The 21,784-nt window shown below is 36.6% G+C and overlaps 1 protein-coding gene across 3 annotated transcripts in view; it reads right to left on the bottom strand.

Annotated features, from left to right (window-relative positions):
* The window catches only part of ZFPM2 (zinc finger protein, FOG family member 2), a 464,182-nt gene that overhangs the window by 137,942 nt on the left and 304,456 nt on the right, over positions 1-21,784 (bottom strand). For all 3 annotated transcript variants that reach the window (XM_058275903.2, XM_004457555.3, XM_058275904.2), the window contains one exon: positions 16,232-16,343. In XM_058275903.2, coding sequence (XP_058131886.1) covers positions 16,232-16,343 — 112 coding nt within the window. The remainder of the gene's footprint in view (positions 1-16,231; positions 16,344-21,784) is intronic.

Genomic DNA, 21,784 nt, shown 5'->3' with positions numbered 1-21,784 from the left:
AGGCAGGCTGCACTTTCTTTCGTGCTGGGCAGCTCTCCTTACGGGGCGCACTCCTTGTGTGTGAGGCTCCCCTACGCGAGGGACACCCCTGCATGGCATGGCACGCTGTGCGCACATCAGCACTGCGCATGCGCCAGCTCCACACGGGTCAAGGAGGCCCGGGGTTTGAACCGTTGTCCTCCCATGTGGTAGACGGACGCCCTAACCACTGGGCCAAGTCCATTTCCCAATTTCCTCAGGTTTTGAATACTGTAACCAATGTAACAAACCAATTCAATAGGGAGAATTTTTTGATTTTTGTGTGAATTCCACTTTTTTTATTATAGGGATGTCGTTTATCAGTTCATGTAAATAAATGTCCTCAAGCTAAAATTAATAGTTTATTGGGGAAGTTGTTTGAAGTAAAAAACATAGTTTTTTGGCTTTAAATAGTTAGAAGCCAAAACTCAAATAAACCTTCTATCACAGTAAACACTGTATCAGAGGACTTTATTTAATGGGGTGAAGAAAATATTTCCTGATTTTTTTTTTTATTACTATAGGGCAGATCTGACACCATTAGTTTTCTTTCTGTCATAAATTTAGACAAGTAGAATTTGACAGGCATCACTATAAAATAGGTTATAGATAAGTTCAGGCATCTTTCCTGCCTTGCCGACCTTTTACATTCAGTTCTGATGGGCCTGCTCCAGTAGAATGACCAAGGTTTGATTTTAGGCTTGTAGGTCACAGTTTCACCTTGACAACAGTTCTTTCATTTCCAGCAGTAACATTTACTAGGATCCCTAAAGTGCTTTCATTTTTGTAAGTAGTATAAGAAAAAAGAAGTATAGGTTAAAAAAAAAAAAAAAAAGAGATAAATCTTAATTCACATGCTGCAGGACTATCTCTGTGTCTCCAGCACAAAACTTCAAATCCAATCCAAGAACTGGCTGTGTATTAGAAGTCTGCAGATTTAAACCTTGTCCACCATGATCAAACTGGATTTATGGAGCATCATAACTCTCCAGACACCATCCAGCAGCTTATTAATTTAATAGACTCCTGTCCATTCCCTGATGTTCCTGTCCTGACAGTCTCTCAAGATAAGGTGGAAGCCTTTTGACAGGACAGAGAGCATATATATTTTCTTCTGTTTTCTTGTGGATGGGGTTGTCGACAACTTGAAATGTGTGGCTCAGCAAATTTATTTATTTTTCTTTCCTCTTTTGCTTTGCAGAAAGGATGACAGAGGCAAGTCTCCTGAGAGCTCCAGGGGTCAGAAGACCTGTGTTTCCCTTAAGTACTTACTTAGTATTTTGTTTTGCAAAAAAACAATGAATTGATTTAAAGTTATCCATGTGGGGTCATTTTTACCCTGAAAAGAAACAGCATTACAATATAATGCCTAATATAAATTAAGAGGTATTAGAGAGAAGAGGAAAAACAGCAATAAAATGCTCTCATTAAATAGAGTACAGCATTATGTTCTTTTCTTTTCTCTATTGTCCTATTTGTGTGGGTGAGAGGGTGTATTAGTCTGCCAAAGGGGTGCTGACGCAAAAATAGCAGAAATTGCCTGGCTTTTATAAAGGGTATTTATTTAGGGTAGGAGCTTATAGATACCAGGCCATAAAGCATAAGTTACTTCCCTCACCAAAGTCTATTTGGAGCAAGATGACTGCCAACATCTGCAACAGTTCATGTTTCCTAGGTTCCTACCTTCCTCGGGCTTGCTTTTCTCTGGGTTCAAGATTCCTTTCTTCCTGGGACTGGCATCTCTTTCCTCTGGAAGCTTACTTCCCGGAGCTCCAGCTTAAGTCTTCAGCATCAAACTCCAACATCAAAATTCCAACCTCAGAAAAACCCTCAACTCTGTTCCTTGCCATGCCTTTTATCTGTGAGTCCCCAACCACCAAGGGGTGGGGACTCAACGTCCTAATCGTCCTAATCGTAACTCAATCATGCCCAGGGACAGATCAGATTACAAGCATAATCAAATATTTCTTTTTGGAATTCATCAATAATATTAAACTGCTACAGAGGGAGTGCCAAAAAAGATAGCACTCAAGCTGAAGTATATTTAAACACAAAAACAAGAACTTTTCTGCATTTTTATTTTTCCTTTATGGTATTTTCTCTTGCTCTACAATTGCACTGATTTGCTTTTTTTTTAAATTAAATTTAATTTTTTTTATTTCTCTCCCCTTCCCTCCGCCCCTCGCCCCGTGTCTGCTCTCTGTGTCCATTCGCTGTGTGTTCTTTTGTGACTGCTGCTATCCTTATCAGCAGCACCAGGAATCTGTGTTTCTTTTTGTTGCATCATCTTGCTGTGTCAGCTCTCCATGTGTGTGGCACCATTCTTGGGCAGGCTGCACTTTCTTTCGTGCTGGGTGGCTCTCCTTACGGGGCACACTCCTTGCACGTGGGGCTCCCCTACATGGAGGACAACCCTGCATGGCAGGGCACTCCTTGCGCGCATCAGCACTGCACGTGGGCCAGCTCCACAAGGGTCAAGGAGGCCCAGAGTTTGAACAGCGGACCTCCCATGTGGTAGGTGGACGCCCTATCCATTGGGCCAAGTCCGCTTCCCTGATTTACTTCTAATCTGAAAATAAATTCATACACCTCAGAAAGAGTTATTACATTAGCATATAGAAGGTTAACTGTCTCAATCCCAAAGTGTACTGTCCTGCTAAAGTTATGTCAGTAATCATTAACCTTCCCAAATTTAAATGTGTTCACAAATCACATTAGTGTGGGGAATTTTGTTAAAATACAGATTTGGATTCAGTAGGTTTGAATGGGGTAGGAGGTTTGCATTGCTAACAAGCTGATACCATATTGCAGGTTAGCAGACCGCAATTTAAGTAGGTATACAGTAGCCAATTTTTTTTAAGGTTGTTTAGATATGGATAAATCATACTCCAGGATCAAAGCAATGTAAATCTTAACTTGAACATATCTCAAAAAGTTAAGAGGATCTCTACCTGGCACTTAGCATTTACTCAACTAATATTTCAATTACTTGACGAATACACAACAAAATTCACCTTGCTTCATTCTTGCCTATGTGTAAAGATGATTATCTTAATTTCTCTTGATATTTAACTAAAAAGTTGTATTTAAAGCCATTATTAAGATGCAAAGTAACTTGTCCATTTTCTTCATTATACATTTTCTCCTTACTTCATCCCAATGATAGAAAATATACCATTTATCTATATCTCTACTAAACTGTAAAACTAATTATTCTTAGTTTGGTCTAAAAGTCCCTTATAGGCCACTTTATTTACTTTCTCAGGGGTAAGATCAAGCCATTCTGGATTTGATAGATAAAAATGTTTCATTTGAAACATCACAGTTTATTCCAGGAATCTACACTCAAAACACAGCAAGATAACAGAAATATTACTGATGATGAACCAAACTAGCTCTGACATCATGACACTCCAAATTATTACCATTTCATACACAAATCTTAAATCTTTGGGGGGCCAGAAATATCACATATGGCTCATTTGATCAAATTCATTGTGCAAACTTAAACTGCTAATTATCAATATTTGATAAATATTCTGAAAAAGTTAAGTTTCATGTTAAACCTCTGAGACCTAAATTTTCTGAAAGACTGCACTAAGTAAAGGGTGTTCAATTGGTTGAAGAGTAGTCATTCTTGAAAATCTTTACTGGTCTCTGTAGACCAGACAATGATGAGAAAAACTAGATTTCTGAAAGAAAACTGGCTTAAATTAATTTATTCTCATCAAATTTCAGTGGGTGGTAGATAGAACTACATAAATAGATAGAAAGATCTTATTTGTTCATACTTAAAATGCATGCATTTCTCATCCAATCCCTTGGTTGGGATATTCCTGCTTGCAAGACCATGATATACTATCTTGGTTGACAGTCTTCACAGACCTCAGACAGACCAATGAGAATATATCTTCTTTGAAGTATCTACTGCATATCATGGATATATATAAGGTGACATTCTAAGTTTAAAAATAGGGGTTGACTTATACACCAAGGGGAAAATGAAGAGCGTCCAACTTCAGTTCTCAGAGCAAAGACTTGAAGGCTGGGTGATTTCCCCCAGTGAAGGGCAGAGTGCAACAGACACAGGAGAAAGTAAAACAGATCCACCAAGAATTGCTCAGTAATTGCAAGCCTGTGTCTTGGCAAGGCTGCTGTGCAAGGTTGTCAGAGAAAACCTGATGGCTTCACAGTATCTTTTGGACTTGTGTAGTTTTTAATTTTTCCAAATTCTCTTATTTACCCTCATGCCTCCTGATATAATACAATATATGTCATGCAAGTATTGGATATTCCAAAGGTATCTTTGTTCCAGATTTCCTAAGATTTAAAAAATCTTACTAAGAGATAGAATACTCTTCTAGACCTGGAGAGAAATGTTTCCATGCTAGCAGTTCTTGAAACTAAATTAAGGCACACTAGAATTTATTCTGTTGAGGGATGCCTCATAAAACTCATAAAATAATTCAGAATTCACTGAGTGCATGCTATGTGTTAGCTCTGGAGTTAGAGAGGTGAGAAATGGAGCCCATTACCTTTGAGGAGTTTCCAACCAGCTTGGCACAAAGCACAGGCTGGGAAATTTCCTCCATGGAGGTGGGACAGAGAAGCCTTTTCAGAGGCACTGATACCAGCTAAACTATGAGAGGTGCGTGATAGCAATGATAAAGTTGGGAGAAGGTTATTAGGCAGAAGAAACATCACACACAAAGGCAGAGCAAGCTTGGGACACTGGAAGGATTTTAAATGAGTGAGTATAATTGGAGCATAGGGTATCTATGGAGGAAGAATACGAAATGAGGTTGAAAGGGGTCAGGCAGTTAAAAACGATAGATGAGATTACCTAAGAAAAACATAAATGAGAAGATAAAAATCTAGGGAATGACAAACATTTAATGGGTAGACAGTGATGGAGAAACCAGACACTGGACAAGAAGAGGGATTGATCAGCATTATAGGAGGAAGTCCAACAAGTAGGGGTTATGTGACTTCTAGGGAAGAAAATTTTTAAAAATGACAGAGTGATAAACAGAATTAGATGAAATAGAGTAGACAATCCAAATGGAATGTAAATTTAGCAGCAAGGAAACCACAGGAGGCTATGGGAAAGCCACTGTAGTGGAATCACGCAGGCAGAAACCATACAGAAATGAAGAAATCTGAAGTTAGCAAGTCAAAAACAAGTTCAGGAAATTTGAAGAACCATGTCTGAGTAAGAAGTATATAGCCCTCCATGCTCTTCCTTTCCCTACAGGGATAGGGGACCACCCTTCCCTACTCTGTTAGGAGATGGAGACTTAATTTCTGGAGAAATGGAAGAGAGCAGCTTTCGATTTAAGAACACAGGCTCAGCAAATTGTGAAGCTAAAGTGTCATCTGAAATCAGAGGATTAAAGAACATCTACATTCTCAGCAAGGTGATAGGGCTTCTCCATTGTACCATCCAGTCCCATTCTCGAAGACCTGAGAATGCTGGCTGCAAGGTTCCTATATCTCAGAGAGGAGACTGTCATTCTCTGGAGAAGCTCACATGCTAAGGGGGAAAAAATGCAAACATAACGTATGATGTCATTTGGGGATCTAATCACCATGGTTAGGTTGCTGTTCTATTACTTTATGCAAAACCCAACAGTTGACAAGCCCTTCTGCTCACTCACACTGCTCTTATATTCAACCTTCAGTGCCCCACTCATAAAAAAAAAGAAAAAGAAAAAAAGGTAGATATCCAAGGACGCAAGGATCTCCTGCCATCTGAGGAAAGCCTCGACATGAAAAACAGGGACCAAAACTGGCAAGAAAAAGTAAGAAAATATCCGTATAAAAAGAGCAAAATGTTGAAAATAGGAATGGTCAGAGAACAAGAATGGCTTCTTGTAAATTATAAATCTAATAATTAAAAAAATTCAGTAGCAAAGTTAAGGATAAAATTTGAGGACATCTTAGAAAGTTAAAGTCAAGAAGATAATTGCGATTATTATTAAATATTTATCATATATTGCTTTCCATATTAAAAACATTGCAAGCCATTCACGTATCCATTCATTCATATATTGAACACCTACCATAGGCATGCATAGTCAAAAAAAAAACAATCAAAATCCATGTCCTTAGAGAACACCCATTTCAGGGGTCAAAGAGCAACATTAATTTTTTATAATATATGATAAAATGTCAAGTGTAAAGATAAGAGTTTTAGACACGTAGTTAGGCAGATCTGCTTCATGAGATGACATCTGGGGAGAGTTCTGGATGAAGTGGAGAGCAAGCAACGTGGGGACCCAGCACAGTGCAAAGGCCTGAGACAGAGGCATTCTTTGTATTTTCAAGCAAATGCAAGAAGGACTGTGCCCAGCTGCAGCAGAACAGTTGGAGAGTAAAAGGGAATGAAGGCACAGAAGTATACAGGGGAGGATCACATAGGGCCAGTTAGGCCAAAATACGTTGTAGTTTTAGTCCAGGGGTTGGTAAGCTTTTACTATAATAGGCCTAAAGGTAAATATTTTAGGCTTTGCAAGTCAGGTGTTCTGTGTGACAACTACTCAACTTTGATAGAGTGTGAGAGCAGCAATAGATGAGAAGTAAACAGATGGGTGTGGCTGTGTTCCAATAACCCTTTATTTACAAAAACAAAGAGTAGGCTCAATTTGGCCCATAGGCTGCATAGATCCCTGTAATTAGCCTAATTATGATGGGCAGTCATTGGAAGATTACAAGTGCTTTCAGTTTTCCAATTTCTCTGTGAAATAAGGAGCAACATCATTGTGGAACAGGAGATGTTCTATGTTGAGGATGAGAGAAGTCTGAAATAGCCAATAAACTCAGATTGCTAAGCTACATACCCAGAGCACCTACATTCATCTTCTGGTCAAGTATAAGGTAAAACATGTGAGCATGTTGATTTTTGTGTTTACTTTCAATGCACATGTATATAGCACTCACTGTGGATCAGATGCCATCCTAAGCACTTCACAAATAGTAACTTCACTGAATTTCTGCTGCTTAGATATAGCCAAGAGGAATTTGACCAGGATGATTTTTTCCCCAGACCAGTAAAGGCCAAAGAGAGAGAAGGATGATGTACAAGAATGATGAATAAGATGGACTCACGGAATCCAAGCCAGATAACCTAGAAGTAAGGGCACGAGGGGGCTGATAGGAAAATGATGATGATAGGTAAGTAGATTGGTGGTTCATCAGTGTCAAAACATAGCTGGAGTCATGTGAAGAGTAGGAAAGGAGGACGATTTATTACTATATTCTGGATAGTTAAAGCTACCAACATTCTTTCCTTAACAGATGAAGTTTTGGTTTTATTAATGAATGGCTTTGAGTTTAACCTTTGATACAGTAATCTCACTAAAATCCTAACTTTTTCATATGTGCTCCAGAGCCTTCAGAAGCTGTCAACCACCTCCAGAAAAAGGACTCAGAGGGAGCATTCCAGTGAGTCAATAACATGGTCAAAGAAATTTTTGAATGCTTGCCCCTAAATTCCCTGCTGTAACTCAGCTGTGTACTGACGGTCTCATGAACACACATATACATGGATGGCAGCCTAAAGCTTGCAGGCAGGAAATTTCAACCACCTCAAATACCTTCCTGCTATTTCTCTGCCAATTCAAATTTATACACAACTTTAAATATCCAATCAAAATCCCACATCCTTGTAAAACTGTCCTTGACCATATGAGACTGAAGCCAGTATTATGTCACATTCATCAATTAAGTTCATTTAATAAGCTGGAGTTTGGAAGTTGAGGAAGGGGTAGAAGGTTGTAGAGGGGTGTTTATATATACCTGGGCTGTATCGTGTGCAGAGCATGTGCTCAGATATTCTTATTTTATTTGGAAAATTATCCTAGGAAAAACAAAGTGTTAGGATATTAATGAAGATAGTAAAAAATAATTATATCACTAGGAAATAATTTAACTTCTGTGGGAGAGGCACTCTTTGTGGTAAGGTCAAGATTTTTTGTTCTGTCAGGATTGTATGAAAAGATCAGCAAGAATGTGATTAAGACAAAGAGGCATTTCCATTTATAAATATTATCTCAAATTATATAAGTAATATAATCAAAATGAAGAAAATGATAAAAAAGGGATACAAAAAAAGTCTCTCCAAATCTTAGTACCTTTAAATACTTTTATAATTTCAAGATATTTCTTTCCAGTGTGATTCCCTATGCAGACATTTTAAAAAATTAAATATAATTATAGTCATACCAGGCACAAAAGCACATATTCTGCTTTTTCCACACCTATAATTTTAATACTTTTTTCTATGTAACAGGATTTTTTTAAAAAGGTATTCACAATATCTTATTCTGGAAAAAAAAAAAAACTACCCTAAAGAGTTGTCCCTCATTTGAGCTGAAAAAGATACATTTGGGGATAGCTTTCAAGATTAACATCTCTTTGAATGACAAGCTAACATCCCTGAATGATAGTGAGTAAGCTCTCAAAAGACCCCGCTCTTCATTTTTCATTTTTATACTTATACAACTGATATATTCTTAGTTCTTATCATTTGCCAACATTCTAACTGGGTTCTTACCCCTAAGAGACAGAAGCTTCATTCACACATGGACTTGGGGTGGTTGACGATATTTTTTGCCCAACACATGACAGCACATCTAATCCACAGAGGTAACTAATGGCATTATCATGTAGGGTTACTTACCAACATTTCATTAAGGAAACTCACAGTGATGTTAATATGAAAACAAGTGCATTTTTCACATCTTAGAGCATACATTAATAATAACTAAGGACATAAAGTACTCGGCACAGCCAGACTCAGACTGAAATAACATCAGTAAATCATGTACATAATTGTAAAAAAACAGTAAATGCATAGTAAGAAATGGAAATGACGGAAGGCCCTGAGTTTGCTGAAGTTGCTGTCACTCTGCAATTTGCAGCAGATAGTTCTATTGTAAATAACCTAGTCACTGTTGGGGTCATTTTTCCTGACCTTAAGAATCCCTTAGAAATAATGATTTGAATCAAAATAGTAGTTCTCTAAAGCAGCCATTTTTATAATCACTGATTTCTAGAACAGGCATAATCATTTGCTCCCTCCTCAAAATATATCTCTTATTTTTATAGAACATAACCAGAAAAGTCCTTAGACGTTCATGAAACATGTTGGGTTTTCAGCATCACGTTATCCTGTGGTGCTCTGCAATCAATTACTGTTATACCACCATCATTAGTAATTTTCTTAATGAAAATGATTCTGTTGATCTCTGTTGTATTTTAATTATCAGAGTTAAGCATAATTACACTGCAGCTCTGAGCTGGCATGTGGACTCCTTTAGGGTGCAATTTTGTTTTAACACACTGATAATGTAATTTTACATTGTGTCAGTTTGTTTGGTTATTATCCAGTTGTACAATTCCACTGTATTCCTGATAACAGATAATAACCTTAGTACCTCCTATATCCTGAAGTCATTTAAAAAGCAATATTGGAATTCTGCAACTAGCTAACTTAATCGCCTTATGATTTTATAATTCCTGCTGCTAAATATTTGGTTGAGAAACACACCGTTTTAACAATGCCATAAACTAGACAACAGTTGTCTATTTTCTATGAATTAAAGAATTGTTAAATAATCACTTAAAATATGAGCACAATTTTTTTCCTTTAAAATGTGTTTATTCATGTACCACCAGACCCCTAGATGATGTTAAACATTTGCAGGTAAGCTAGTGTGAAAACTGGCTGCCACATTAGACAAAGCTGCTTTTCAAAATACTAGTAACATGTAACAAACCCTCTATATTAAATTGGAACAGTGCCCAGATTTTTTCTGGAGTCCTTATAATGAAAGATCTATATTTTGAAAAGATGATCAATTTGGTCTGTACGCAGAAAGTAGTTCACTCAAGTTAGGCCATTATAGAATTTGTCGTTATTTCAATAGTACCCAATATAGAGCCTTGAACATAGTAGACAATCAATAAAAGATTAAATGAATTAATAGCATGGCTACATTTGTGGAAACAAGCAAACAGAACTTTGGACATGGTCAAAGAGTGATTCTGAGATTAGCATACAGTCTTCTACATGATTTCTCTATTGCTGTGGTGAAGAAGCAATAGAAATTAGAATACCACTGCTGTTTTAAATCTTGAACATCTTATCTTTAATGCTAAACCACAGAATGAAAACAAGTTTTGCTCACAAACATGTATGCAAATTTGTGAAAAAGAGCTAAAACCTGTAATCTTGGCATAGGAAACGGCATCTCCAAAGCTCTGCTGATTGTTTACCTGGGAACTGAAGTTAACATGCTTAGGATACGATCCCAACTTCATCATGTATGAGCTGAGTATTCTTGAACTACCTACTTACCTTATCTAAACTTCAGTTTATTCATATGTAAAATGGGAATAGTGATGCTTACAATACGAATTTGTTGTAATGGTAAATAAGAAAATGTATATAGTGTTTAAAACAGTGAGATAAAACAAATGCTCAATGAATGAGAGTATTAATAGTATCATCGTTATCATCTTCATGGTAGGATTAAACTTTTTATTAAAAATAAAAATATTGGCTCAAAGGGACATTCTTAAGACATGAAAAAATTGGAATATATAATATAAACTTAATATCAATATTAAATTACTTGAACTTGATAAATACTTAAGGTGGTGACAAAGGCTGCATAAGTGAATATCCTTGTTTTTAGGAAAGGTACATGGCAGTATTAAATGTTCAAGGAACAGGATGTATACAACCTACACTCATGTGTTCTGCAAATGGTAATATAGATAGAATTACATGGCAAATGTGGCAAAATATTAAAATCAGTGGATCTGGGTATCTGGGAGTGGTTGGGGAGGGGTATGTTGGAGTTCTCTGTATGGGATTTGTATTATTTTTGCAACTGTACTGTACATTTCAAAGTATTTAAAAATAGAAAGTTAAAAAGTAAAATTAAAATATTATATGCCCCAGGGGGGAAAATCCAATGATGTCCTCAGACATAGGTTTCAGACCTCTGATTTCACGACATTTTCTTCTGCAGACATACATGAGTTCACGGTGACTAAGTGGGACCCATTTGTGGGTCTAAATCTGATATCAAATGATCATGTTTTCTTGATTGATAGTAATATAGAGACCTGGCTTCATATCCTTTAATTTTTTACTTACTTTGGACCACAAGGGCAAATTGGACTGATTATGAGATAATCAGCAGCATAATATAATAATACAAATGGTTTTGTATATTGGTGCTTCCTGAGAAGAATCCTACAAGGTAATCATTGCTATTCTACTTTTACAGTTGAGAAAAAACAAGATTCAGAGAGGTTAATTGATTTCCCCAAGGTTTCATAGAATATATAAGTTTTTATTTTTATTTTTTTTTTATTTTACAATGATCCTGGACTTTCACATATAAAGAAGTCATCTATTGTTAAGCAGGAAGTAAGGGTTAGCTGATACTCTTCACTCTTTGGATTGACAATGTGTATTCTCCTGATCTGCTGAATTAGAGAGTATGGCTAATCTGAAATAACAACACCATAAAAGACAAAAAACTTAATTTTCCCCTCATTTGAAGTAAACTGAATGAATGGACCCACCTGGAAGATATTAATGTCTAATTTTGAACACCCTAAAACATCAACTTCTATGTAGCCTCTTTATTTTTCACATCTGGAAAGTCACCATGCTTTGAAAAATTGTAAAGGACATAATAGTATATAGAAAAGAAGTGGATCTCCAATGCTTACCAGGCATTAGTGGATTTTAGGGGTAGGCATGTCAGCCTTTGCTATTCCACCCTTTGAGGCAGAGCTCTGTTAACTTCAGCATGGTGCTTTTTAGTGTTTTTCCATTGGAGATAAGTAAATTAGAATTATCTGGAGTCTGTTAAGAATAAAGGCAAAAAACAGACGACCCAAAAAGTCTGGTCCATCAATGTCTGGATGAGCTAATTACTTTCTGGAATGATGGGGGTAGTTGAGGCAAGAAAAAAGTATATCAGGCTATAATAATGCCAAATACTATACTTTTTTTTACTTTGGTAGAACAAGATGATGGCAGTGTGTTAAAAAGCACTAAGTGATAGAATATAATTTTATAATGATTTGATGAACACACTGAAAATGAAAGCTTTATAGTTATACTTAATTTTGCTACTAGTTCACATTTAATAATACTTTAAAAAGCAAGTATGTCTCTTAAATGGAAGTAGTTAAAAATTAAGCAGCCTATCTTCCATACCCTTAGAAAATATTATCAAAATCTCACAGTCAAGCATTTTGTAAGAAATGATACACATATGCATTTTATATTCTATTTGTAAATAGGAAATGCTATCTTCTCAGATAGTGATGTCCTATAATATTAAGTTTGGCATAAGATTCATCAGTAATTTAGGTTCTTTGCTAGGAAACAAAATTAGGAGATGCAATTGTATCATCAGGAATTTATGTTCATTTTTTGAGAGCTCCTTAGGCAACAAGAATATTGTATATCATCTGGGGTCATGGATGACAGCCAATTAAGCAACCATTCTCTTCTCTTCTGGCAGTAGTCCTTTGGGGGACTATTTTCCTCCGTCTCAGGGGTTCATGTAGAATTCGACTCATGGGACCTAAGGATGACTATGGCCTGGCCAGAGAGTCATCATGTTTAATTGTCTCAAGGATAGGTAGATAGGTATGTGCCCCAATCAAAACCTCAAAAAATTTTCTTTTCACTGGAGTTCCTGTACTGGAAGAATATGTCTGGGGTTTGCCACTACCCAAGGAGAACTTGCCTGAGAATGATGCCCACATAAGAAGGACGAGGCAAAAGATATAGAGAGACAGTCTGGAGACAAAGTTTGAGCTTCTGGATTGAGCTATTCCTAAAGTTCAGAATGTCCATGGATTCTCACTGATATGAGCTGATGAAACCCTCACCCTCAACCCACACTCATTCACATACACATATATATACATTTTTTTTTGCACAAGCCATTTCAATTGGATTTCTATCACTTGCAAATAAAGGAGCCCAAATGAATAAATAACATACACATTATGAATGTGCTTTACTCATTATGGATTGTCAGGTCAATATTTGTTAAATCCAAATTTCCAAACCGTTTCATGTACAAAACTTTCTTTTGGGGTGGGGGGGTAGGCTTTGTCGTATCTACAGCCTGTGGTGACAGGAGACTCCAGAGCCCAAGGGGTCCTGGTAGAAGCTCTTTCTGGATCACCTTTTCCATTAGCCGGCTGATCCCTAGTAAAATCCAGAACTTTGGCACATATTCTGAATAGATCAGTCCCCTCCTTCCAAGGTAAGCTGAATAGTAGGAATTAGCTTCATGCCTTTGAAGCTCATCTAGGAGATCAGAGTAGAATTTCCCAAAATGTGTTAGCCAAAGCATTAGTTCCAATGGATGTCCACTGGAAAGAAAAAAAAAATGGATAGCCTATGGTCATGTGACTTAAACAGGTTTCTTTACTGGAGGACTTCTCAGAGCATTGACAACGGGACATACTGTGAGTTTTCAGGAGAGGCCACTGCTAGACAATATTTGGTCATTGGAATCTTTCTTTAATCTTTAATCTTTCTTTAATCTTCAGGTCCTGTAGAATACACTTTGGGTAATGCCAAAGCACTACTCTAAATTCTGGTCATAATGCCTGAGTGGCTTGCAAGGATTTACTCGTCATCTAACTGCAGCAAGGAGAAAGGCTGAGTCACGCAGTACTAGGAGCACAGGCTTTGTGACTTCTAAAGACCTGGACTCGAATCTGACACCATCGTTAATGCTCCATGACCAAAGAAAATTCTATAACTATGTTTATAGGTCACATATGTAAAATGCAAAATCACTACCTATCTCCCAGAGCTGTTTTTAAGCTTAATACAGCTAGAGCGTGTTCCAGTACGTATAACTCAGACTCAAAGTTAGATCGATGTGTGCTTGAACTCCACTTCAACCACAGAAGAGCTATGTGACCATGGCAAGTTACTTAACCTACTTAAATGTCAATTCAACCTTTTGTAAAATGGAGTAGTAAATAAATGAGAATTAAATCAAACAATGCATATACAGTAGTTATTGCAGTTCCTGGTGTTCGAACTGCAAAACCAACTGTTATTTCAAGTTGAACAACATAAAATTACTGTTTTATAGGTTAAAAAGCTACTGAATAGCAACAATTTCATATGGTTCATCATCATCTTATGTGAAGTGTCTCGCATAGTGTCTGGCAACCATTCATCATTTGTTTATCAGGCCATCCAATCAATATTCACTTAGTGCTTTTTTTTTTTTTCCACAGGCAGAATGCCAAAGGCAGGACAGAAAAGTGACTAAGACCCAGTCCTTGTCCTTAGGAAATAAAGGGTAGATTGAAAAGGTAGACATGAATAGTTAATTTTTTACTTACTCTTTTCTTAGAAGCATAAACTGATGACCATAAAACAAGGCAATTAAGAACAATGAGAGAAATGTATGCAATTTGCTATGAGGGAACCAAAAAGAGAATTCAAGAGGTGCTTAAATAATGATGGCCATTATTATCAATGCACAAAACTAGCACGTAGTTGGGATCAATGCATGCTTTATGAGTTAATCAATGTGCGTCCATAAACCATCACAAATTGTTTATTGTCAAGAGTTTTCATGTATAGCTGACCATAATACAAACACATGAGTATGGTCAAGCTAAAATATCCCACTGAATATGGGATTATAATTTAATTATGTTTTTTTTCATTTATCCTAAGAATCATCTCTCCTAAAAGAATGCCCAATTTAAAAATGCAATGCAAAGGGTTTGGATTATGTCAGAGGAAAAGCTATTTCCTTGGTTCCTCCATATAATGGAGAAAACATACTACACAAGAAGAATTTTCCCCAACCATTGGTCCTACATTCCAAGACATGATTTGTAGGTTTTTGCATTCTGAATGTGGTCTCTGTTAAGTTGGTTCACTCCATTTCCACTTGGATAGACCACATTGACATATCCTGGGAAAATCTTACTTCTCTTCTAGCTAACAATTCCCACCAACATACCACAGGTATTTCAGGTTAGAAAAAATTAGTGGGGAAAAGCCCAGCAATATAATCAGAAAAGAAAAGGAATATAATCAGATCCTGGTATGCACTGTTCTTTTAGCTTGCAAATTCACTCTTTCTGGTGTTTCAATTTTCAAAGGTTTATGGTAGTTTAAAGGCAATCCTCTTACAAGTGTATAAATTGTGATGATCATAGGAAAGAAACTGTAATTGTTTCAAGCAGGTTTTTTAGAGTCTTTGATGTTATAATTAGTGTTTTATATGTTAATATATTGATAGGGGTTCTTATTTGCTTGTTCTCTTGTATGCTTTCATGGTTTCTAGGTTCAATGTGCAAATACATCTTTGATCTCAGTAGGTCTATCTGGTTAAAAAAGAAAGCTAAAAGAAATTAAACATGAGAAGCACAAGGTTTTGCAATATTTACGAAGAAGCAAGATTAGGGGTTTCACTATAAGATTTCAGTGGAGAACAGTGACCAAAATCACACCACACACAAGGAAGGCCCTGTGTTAAGGGAGAGCAGGTCCCATGATGTGCCCTCACAGAGTTATAGCTCCTTTGTAGCCAGGGCGTAGCTTTATGAGGCAGTCTAGGTTGATGTCACACTGAGCAAATCAAAGGCAAGGCTCTGCAAGCCAGCAGCTTCCTCTCTCCCGTTTGCCTCCTGCCCTTCAGATATCACCATGGGGAAGAAGTCTCAGTCTTTGCAATGGTTTCATTTTCAGCTCTCCTCTCATCATACAGGATTTTAGAAACAGGCTGAAGGAAGTGCCTCCTGGAGCATGCACCTTGACATGGATTGCTACATTTCAAAAGGAATTTACTTTTGATAGATAATGCCTAAGAGAGGAATCTGGGATTTCATCAAACCAGGCCTATCAATAAAACAGCAAGAGAAGGGTACCAGTCAGGCCACTCCAATACAGGATGTTGATAAATGTACACAGCACTAAGTAATTAATGGCCTGATACTTTTTCTCATATATACAGGAAGAAAACACCTGGCCTTACTGAAAATACAGGTTTAGAGAGGCTCATAATGGGAAAAGGAAGAGAAAGGATCAAATTTTACTTTGTATTCCCATTCCAGCTCATCTAGTAGTGTTTTGCAGTACTCAGGTTTCAGTGCTTCCAAAGAGAGAGGGAAATGATCTCGTGTTTACCTTTGCTGTACACAATGCAGTTGTTTTTGTTGTCTTCCACTCCTTGCCAAGTCACATCCAGCAGCCACTTGGGACCAGCAGTCAGCACCATTGGGACCTGAGCCTTTGTCTTCTGTAGAAAGAACGATAACAAACAGATGCCATTTGCTTTAGCTGATTAAAAACTTGAATAACTGTACTAATCATTTTATTTTTACAAACAACTAAATCTCCCAAACCATAATCCAGGTCCTTATTCCCCTGTCTCATAATATCTTTTTGAGTCTACAGAGGCTGTACAGCTTTACTGCTTTCACTAATCTGATGGGCAGAATTATTATCAAGGATTTTTTTCCTAAATGATACTGGATTAGATCTCTGAGATTAGACAGATCTCTTGTGGCTCTGAATTATAAAGAGAATGCAGATGACTTTCATTGCACAGAGCAGAGTGTTTAGAAGTGAACTTTAGACACATTGTACTTTACTATCAACAGGATCTCACTATTTCCTGAAACAGACAGGAAAGAATTTAAAGAATCAGGATCCATTTCAAAGCTTTATCCTGAGCAACATTTATGTTAGAGTAGGAATTTTTTCTGAACGAATAATGGAATCCACCCCAGTTCCCTTTGCTAAGTGAGGCTATCAGTCTGACTGTAAGTGAAATAATAATAATGTTAATGATTCACTATGCATTGTCTCCAGAAAGACTATAAAAATGAATCGGTTTATTTGAACAAGTTCAAATGCTGAGCAACTAAAACATAACATCCCTTGCTCTGAGAGGCCTAGCAGCAGAGACAAGTGCTGATAGTCCTAACAAAATGTTTCACTGTACATTTTAAGTTTAAGGCTCAAAAGGTTCATCATCTGGGGTTTTTTGGTACCCCAATTATTTGTGTATAACTCTGTTGATAAATTTACATGGCAGGAAATAGGCTAGGGGAGGAAATAAGTAGTCTTAGTAAAACTTTGTTTCCTGATGAGTCACAGAGAACTGGCATTCAATCCATTATCGTTCAACAGCCATGTACTGTATACAAGTATCATGAAACAACAACAGAGTATACTATTAAGAGTCTCGATGTAATTTTTGAACTGAATTTTCACCTAGAGATGATCCTGCCAAGGAGATTCAGCCAATTCTGGAACTTGACCACATGTTACATGCTATCACACATTTCCCATATTGGCACAAACAAACATGACTTGAAAAGTTCCATGTAATCTGGTGATTTCAAATCTCTCAGAATCTGGGAAACCCATTTCACCTGCCACATGACAACAATGAAAATTTATGAGACATCAATCCATTGTTTACTGCAAAGTTATGTGAAAAACTATGCATGAAATGAATGTGACCTATTACCTGTAATATCAATAATATTGATATTGGTAATAAATGCTGTAAAACATACTATTTAATGGGAACATCGACCAGGATAAATTACAAAAAAGAAGTATGAAAAAAATATTTCAAATATTATCCACAAAAGTTAGTATACCAGTAAATTGTAAGAAATACTAGTGTGCTAGGTTTTGATACTTGTATTTTGATTCTTTTTAAAGCCTTAATTTTCAACTAGATATCTTAATAATTGGAAAGTATAACTATAAAAAACAGTCATCTTGGGACCTTATAGGAAAGAAGTAATTGTATAATCTTTTTTAACCTAGGCAAAAATGGTCAGTTTTTCTAACCAAGTTTCTAATCAAAATGGAGGCCAATGCTGACATAGAATTAGACTCAGTTTTTAAAACTTGGTTATTTCCTGAGTCGTTGGTCAAGTTATCCCCGTGCTTATCAGTCTGGGAAACTATTTTAATGATTTCCATTTTCAAAATAGAGTTAGAGGACAAACTCCTTAAATCTCAAGTAAGAGTGACACTATTAGGTCTTAATAGTATATATTTTAGTTGTTTTACTACCAGAGCAACAGTTAAGACAACAGATTAATGTCTGAAGGTTTCTAAGCAGTAAGCAGAACAAGTCATGGGAGGGAGTCCACTATTTCAATACATTTATGTTGGGCATTTAGTAGCCTTATTTGTAACATCTGTTTTCTTCCGATTTTGAGTGACAGATTTCAGCAACAAGCACCTCGGCCTCCATTTCTACTGAGGTATTTTATTTCATGGGAAATAAATGTGTTATGAAATTATTTAGTTTCTATACTCCATAGTTCTTAAAGTCACATGAATCTCAACACAGAAATCAACTATTATAATTGTCCATAAGTAATATGAGCAATAGATATTGATTGCTTCTATTTTATTAACCATAGGGGGATCGTGCAGCATAAAGCATATTCATGATCTTCCAATATATAATTTCTCATTTATTAAACAGACAGACCAAAAACCAATCCAGTCCTGTGCATGTTGTTAGGAACAGGAAGAGGAACAGATTTTTTTTTCTTGTAAAGGATACAAATACATAAAAGAGACATTGAAAGAGTATATATTCAATCCAATGTGAATAGTCCCATGGTAGGAAGTGCACAAAGCAATGCATAAATTGTTTGGGGGTCAGTGAAGGACAATAGAGAAATGCCTGTCCTGTGGAGTATGAGAAGATACCATAGAGGAGGCGACATTCTAGCAGGATCTTAAAGGATAAACAGGAAGGATTTTTAGTCTCTGGTAATAGCATGGGCAAAGGATTGAGCCAGCTGTAGATAACAGAGTAGTGTGTACAGGAAATAGTAGTTTTGGGGATCTTTAGTTTAGGTTCTTCTTAAGTGCTTAGAACTGTATTTGGTATGTAGAAAGCACTAGATAAATGTTGGCTATCATCAGCATCATCAATGTTGTTATCATTACTAATGAGTAGAAAAGATATAATGGTATACTTCCTGGAAAGGCAATGTTAGAAACTGATCTTGAAGGGCCTTTTCATAACAGGCAAAGCTTTTGTCCTTAATTCCATAAGTAGAGAGAAGGCAGTAAAGATTTTTAAGCAGGATGAATAAGGGCACTACTATTTATTCTATTTGTGCAGGCATTTGCTTACTTATTTAGTCCTCACATATATTTTCAGATAAGGAAATTGTAGTTCAAATATTTAACAATTTCCTTAAGGTAAAACAGCTGGTAGAAGGCAGAGCCAATATTCAGATTTAGCTGTCTCTAAATAATACCACCCCTGTTTGCCTAGGACGAATTGTTTTCCAGGACTCAGGACTTAAATGCTAAAACCAGAAATTCCTGGACAGACAAGGATGAGCTGTTCATCCCCACTCCCACTCCCATTCAAACAATAATAATAGTTCACATTTATTGAGTACTTTCTAAATGTTCAGTGTGGAGCCAGGTACAGTAAATGAATTATCATTTTTTATTTCTACAACTCCAGGAGTTAGATACTAACATGTCCTCCCTGTTGTACATAAGCAAATTAAGGGTTGATTTTATGGTACAAATAAAAACAGCTGATCTGTATATTTCTTTAAAGGTAATTTAGGCAGTATATATGTTAAGACTATGGGAAGCATTGATTACATCTGGGTACAGGTAGTATCTGTCTCATTAAGAAACTGAATTGAAGGGAAAACAATTTCTTTTACACCTTATCAATCAGACAAAAGGAAAAAATGTAGCAAAGAGTTGCAGAAAAGTGTACCTAAGGTATAAAGTAAATAATAAGTAGATAAAAAATCTCAAGGGACCAGTTATTACAGGTTTGAGGAGGTAAGTCAATTTCTTTCTGAAGAAGTCAACTTTTGTAGAGATTGACTGCCTTCAAAGAAGATTACCAAGTGTGAAAAGAAGGGAGTTAGCCAGGATTATATGAAATCTACACTCCAGCAAAATCCATGAATAGAAAATAATAATATCCACATTGATCATTTGGTTCACATCCCCATGTCTCCTTCTAACATAGGATTCAAAGAATTCTAGGAAGGTAAGAGCTGGAAGCAACTTTAAAATTCAATAAGTTTAATTCCCTTATTTTACAAATGTGGAAAATCAGGCTAAAATGTTTGTCTAGTGTCCCACAGATTGGTACCACTGGCACAGCATGTTGGTAAAAAAGAACATAATATAAAAGCTGTGATAGGCCGAATAATGGGCCCCCAAAGATACCTGTGTCCTAATCCTGTGGAACCTATGAATATGTTACCTTATTTGGCAAAAGGGATTTTATAGAAGTGGCTAAGGTTAAAGACCTTGAGCAGGGGAGATTATCCTAGATTACCCAGGTAGACCCAATCTAATCACTTGATCCAGGGAGACCCAATCTAATCACACGAATCCTTAAAAGTGGAGGAGGAAAGCAGACCAGTAAATAAGAGCTTCAGTATGAGAAGGACTCCACATGCCTTTGCTGGTTTTGTAGATGAAGGACTGGGACCATGAACCAAGGAATGTGCTGGCATCTGGAATATGGCCCTCTGCTTATATGTAGGAAGAAAATAGCGACCTCAGTCCTATAATCTCAAAGAACTGAATTCTGCCATAATTCTGGAGGAAGCAGGAAATGAATTCTCCCTAAAGCCTTCAGAAAAGAAGGTAGCTTGCTGATTCCTTAATTTTAGTTCAGGGAAACCCATACCAGACTTCTGACCTACAAAATTGTAAGCTAATGTATTTGTTTTGCATTAAGCCACTAAATTTGTGCTAAGTTTGGCAACATAAGAAAACTAATAAAAAGGAATTCAGATTTATTGATTTACAGGTAAATATAAAAAGACTTAAATTTCCTCTCGCATGTGTTTAAAAATATGGAATACCTGTGCTTTAATTAGAGTAACACCATATCACATTATAATTCCACAGTTATTAGATATGCTCAGTATCATTGCTTTAAAGTACCAGCATATACATAGTGGTGACTAATAATTCTGTGTCTGTAATCGTGTATTTAAATCATTTCCTGATTAATTAATGACCTTGCAGTTGAGACAGAACATCACTGTTCTTAAAGTCAGATGATCTAGATTTGAATTCCAATACATGCCTCTGACAGGCTTTGTGACTTAAGAAAACACATACTTTCTGAACCTCAAAATGCAATTAGTAAAATGGGGACAGTGTTTAGCATGTTGTAGATGCACATCAAACATCTGCTTAATAGCTATATGAACAAATGAACTGACAAAATACAAAAGGCATTTTCTGAATTCTTACTACTATTTCTTAGGCAAAGGTAATATTTAGAGTGACTAGCGCATGGAAGTCAGGACGACAACTCTTTACTTTCCAGTTTAGAGGTTGTGGTTGTCCTTAATGGTACTGATCAAATATTTCCAAATATCCACCTTCTGGGTACCTTTTAAAGTTAGGCATGATCATATGACTTGACTTGACCCATGAAACTGGAAAGGTAATGATTTGTGTAACTTCCACATGGAAGCATTAAGAGCCAGTGAACAATTCGCCATTCAGCCTTGCCATTGCCAAAGTGATGATGGAAGCAGGAAAGAGGTAGAACCCTAGCAAATACAATGGTCATGTAGCATGAGAAAGAAAAAATTTATGTAGGTAAAAAGATTCTGAGAGAGCAATATTGCTTGAAACCTCAGCAAACCATAGCTTATCCCACTTACACAAAAGGTTTCTTCATTGTTT

Source organism: Dasypus novemcinctus, chromosome 14 (assembly GCF_030445035.2).
Source record: "Dasypus novemcinctus isolate mDasNov1 chromosome 14, mDasNov1.1.hap2, whole genome shotgun sequence".
NCBI lineage: Eukaryota > Metazoa > Chordata > Mammalia > Cingulata > Dasypodidae > Dasypus > Dasypus novemcinctus.
The sequence above is the reverse complement of the archived record's forward strand: the minus strand, read 5'-3'. Positions and strand labels throughout refer to the sequence as shown.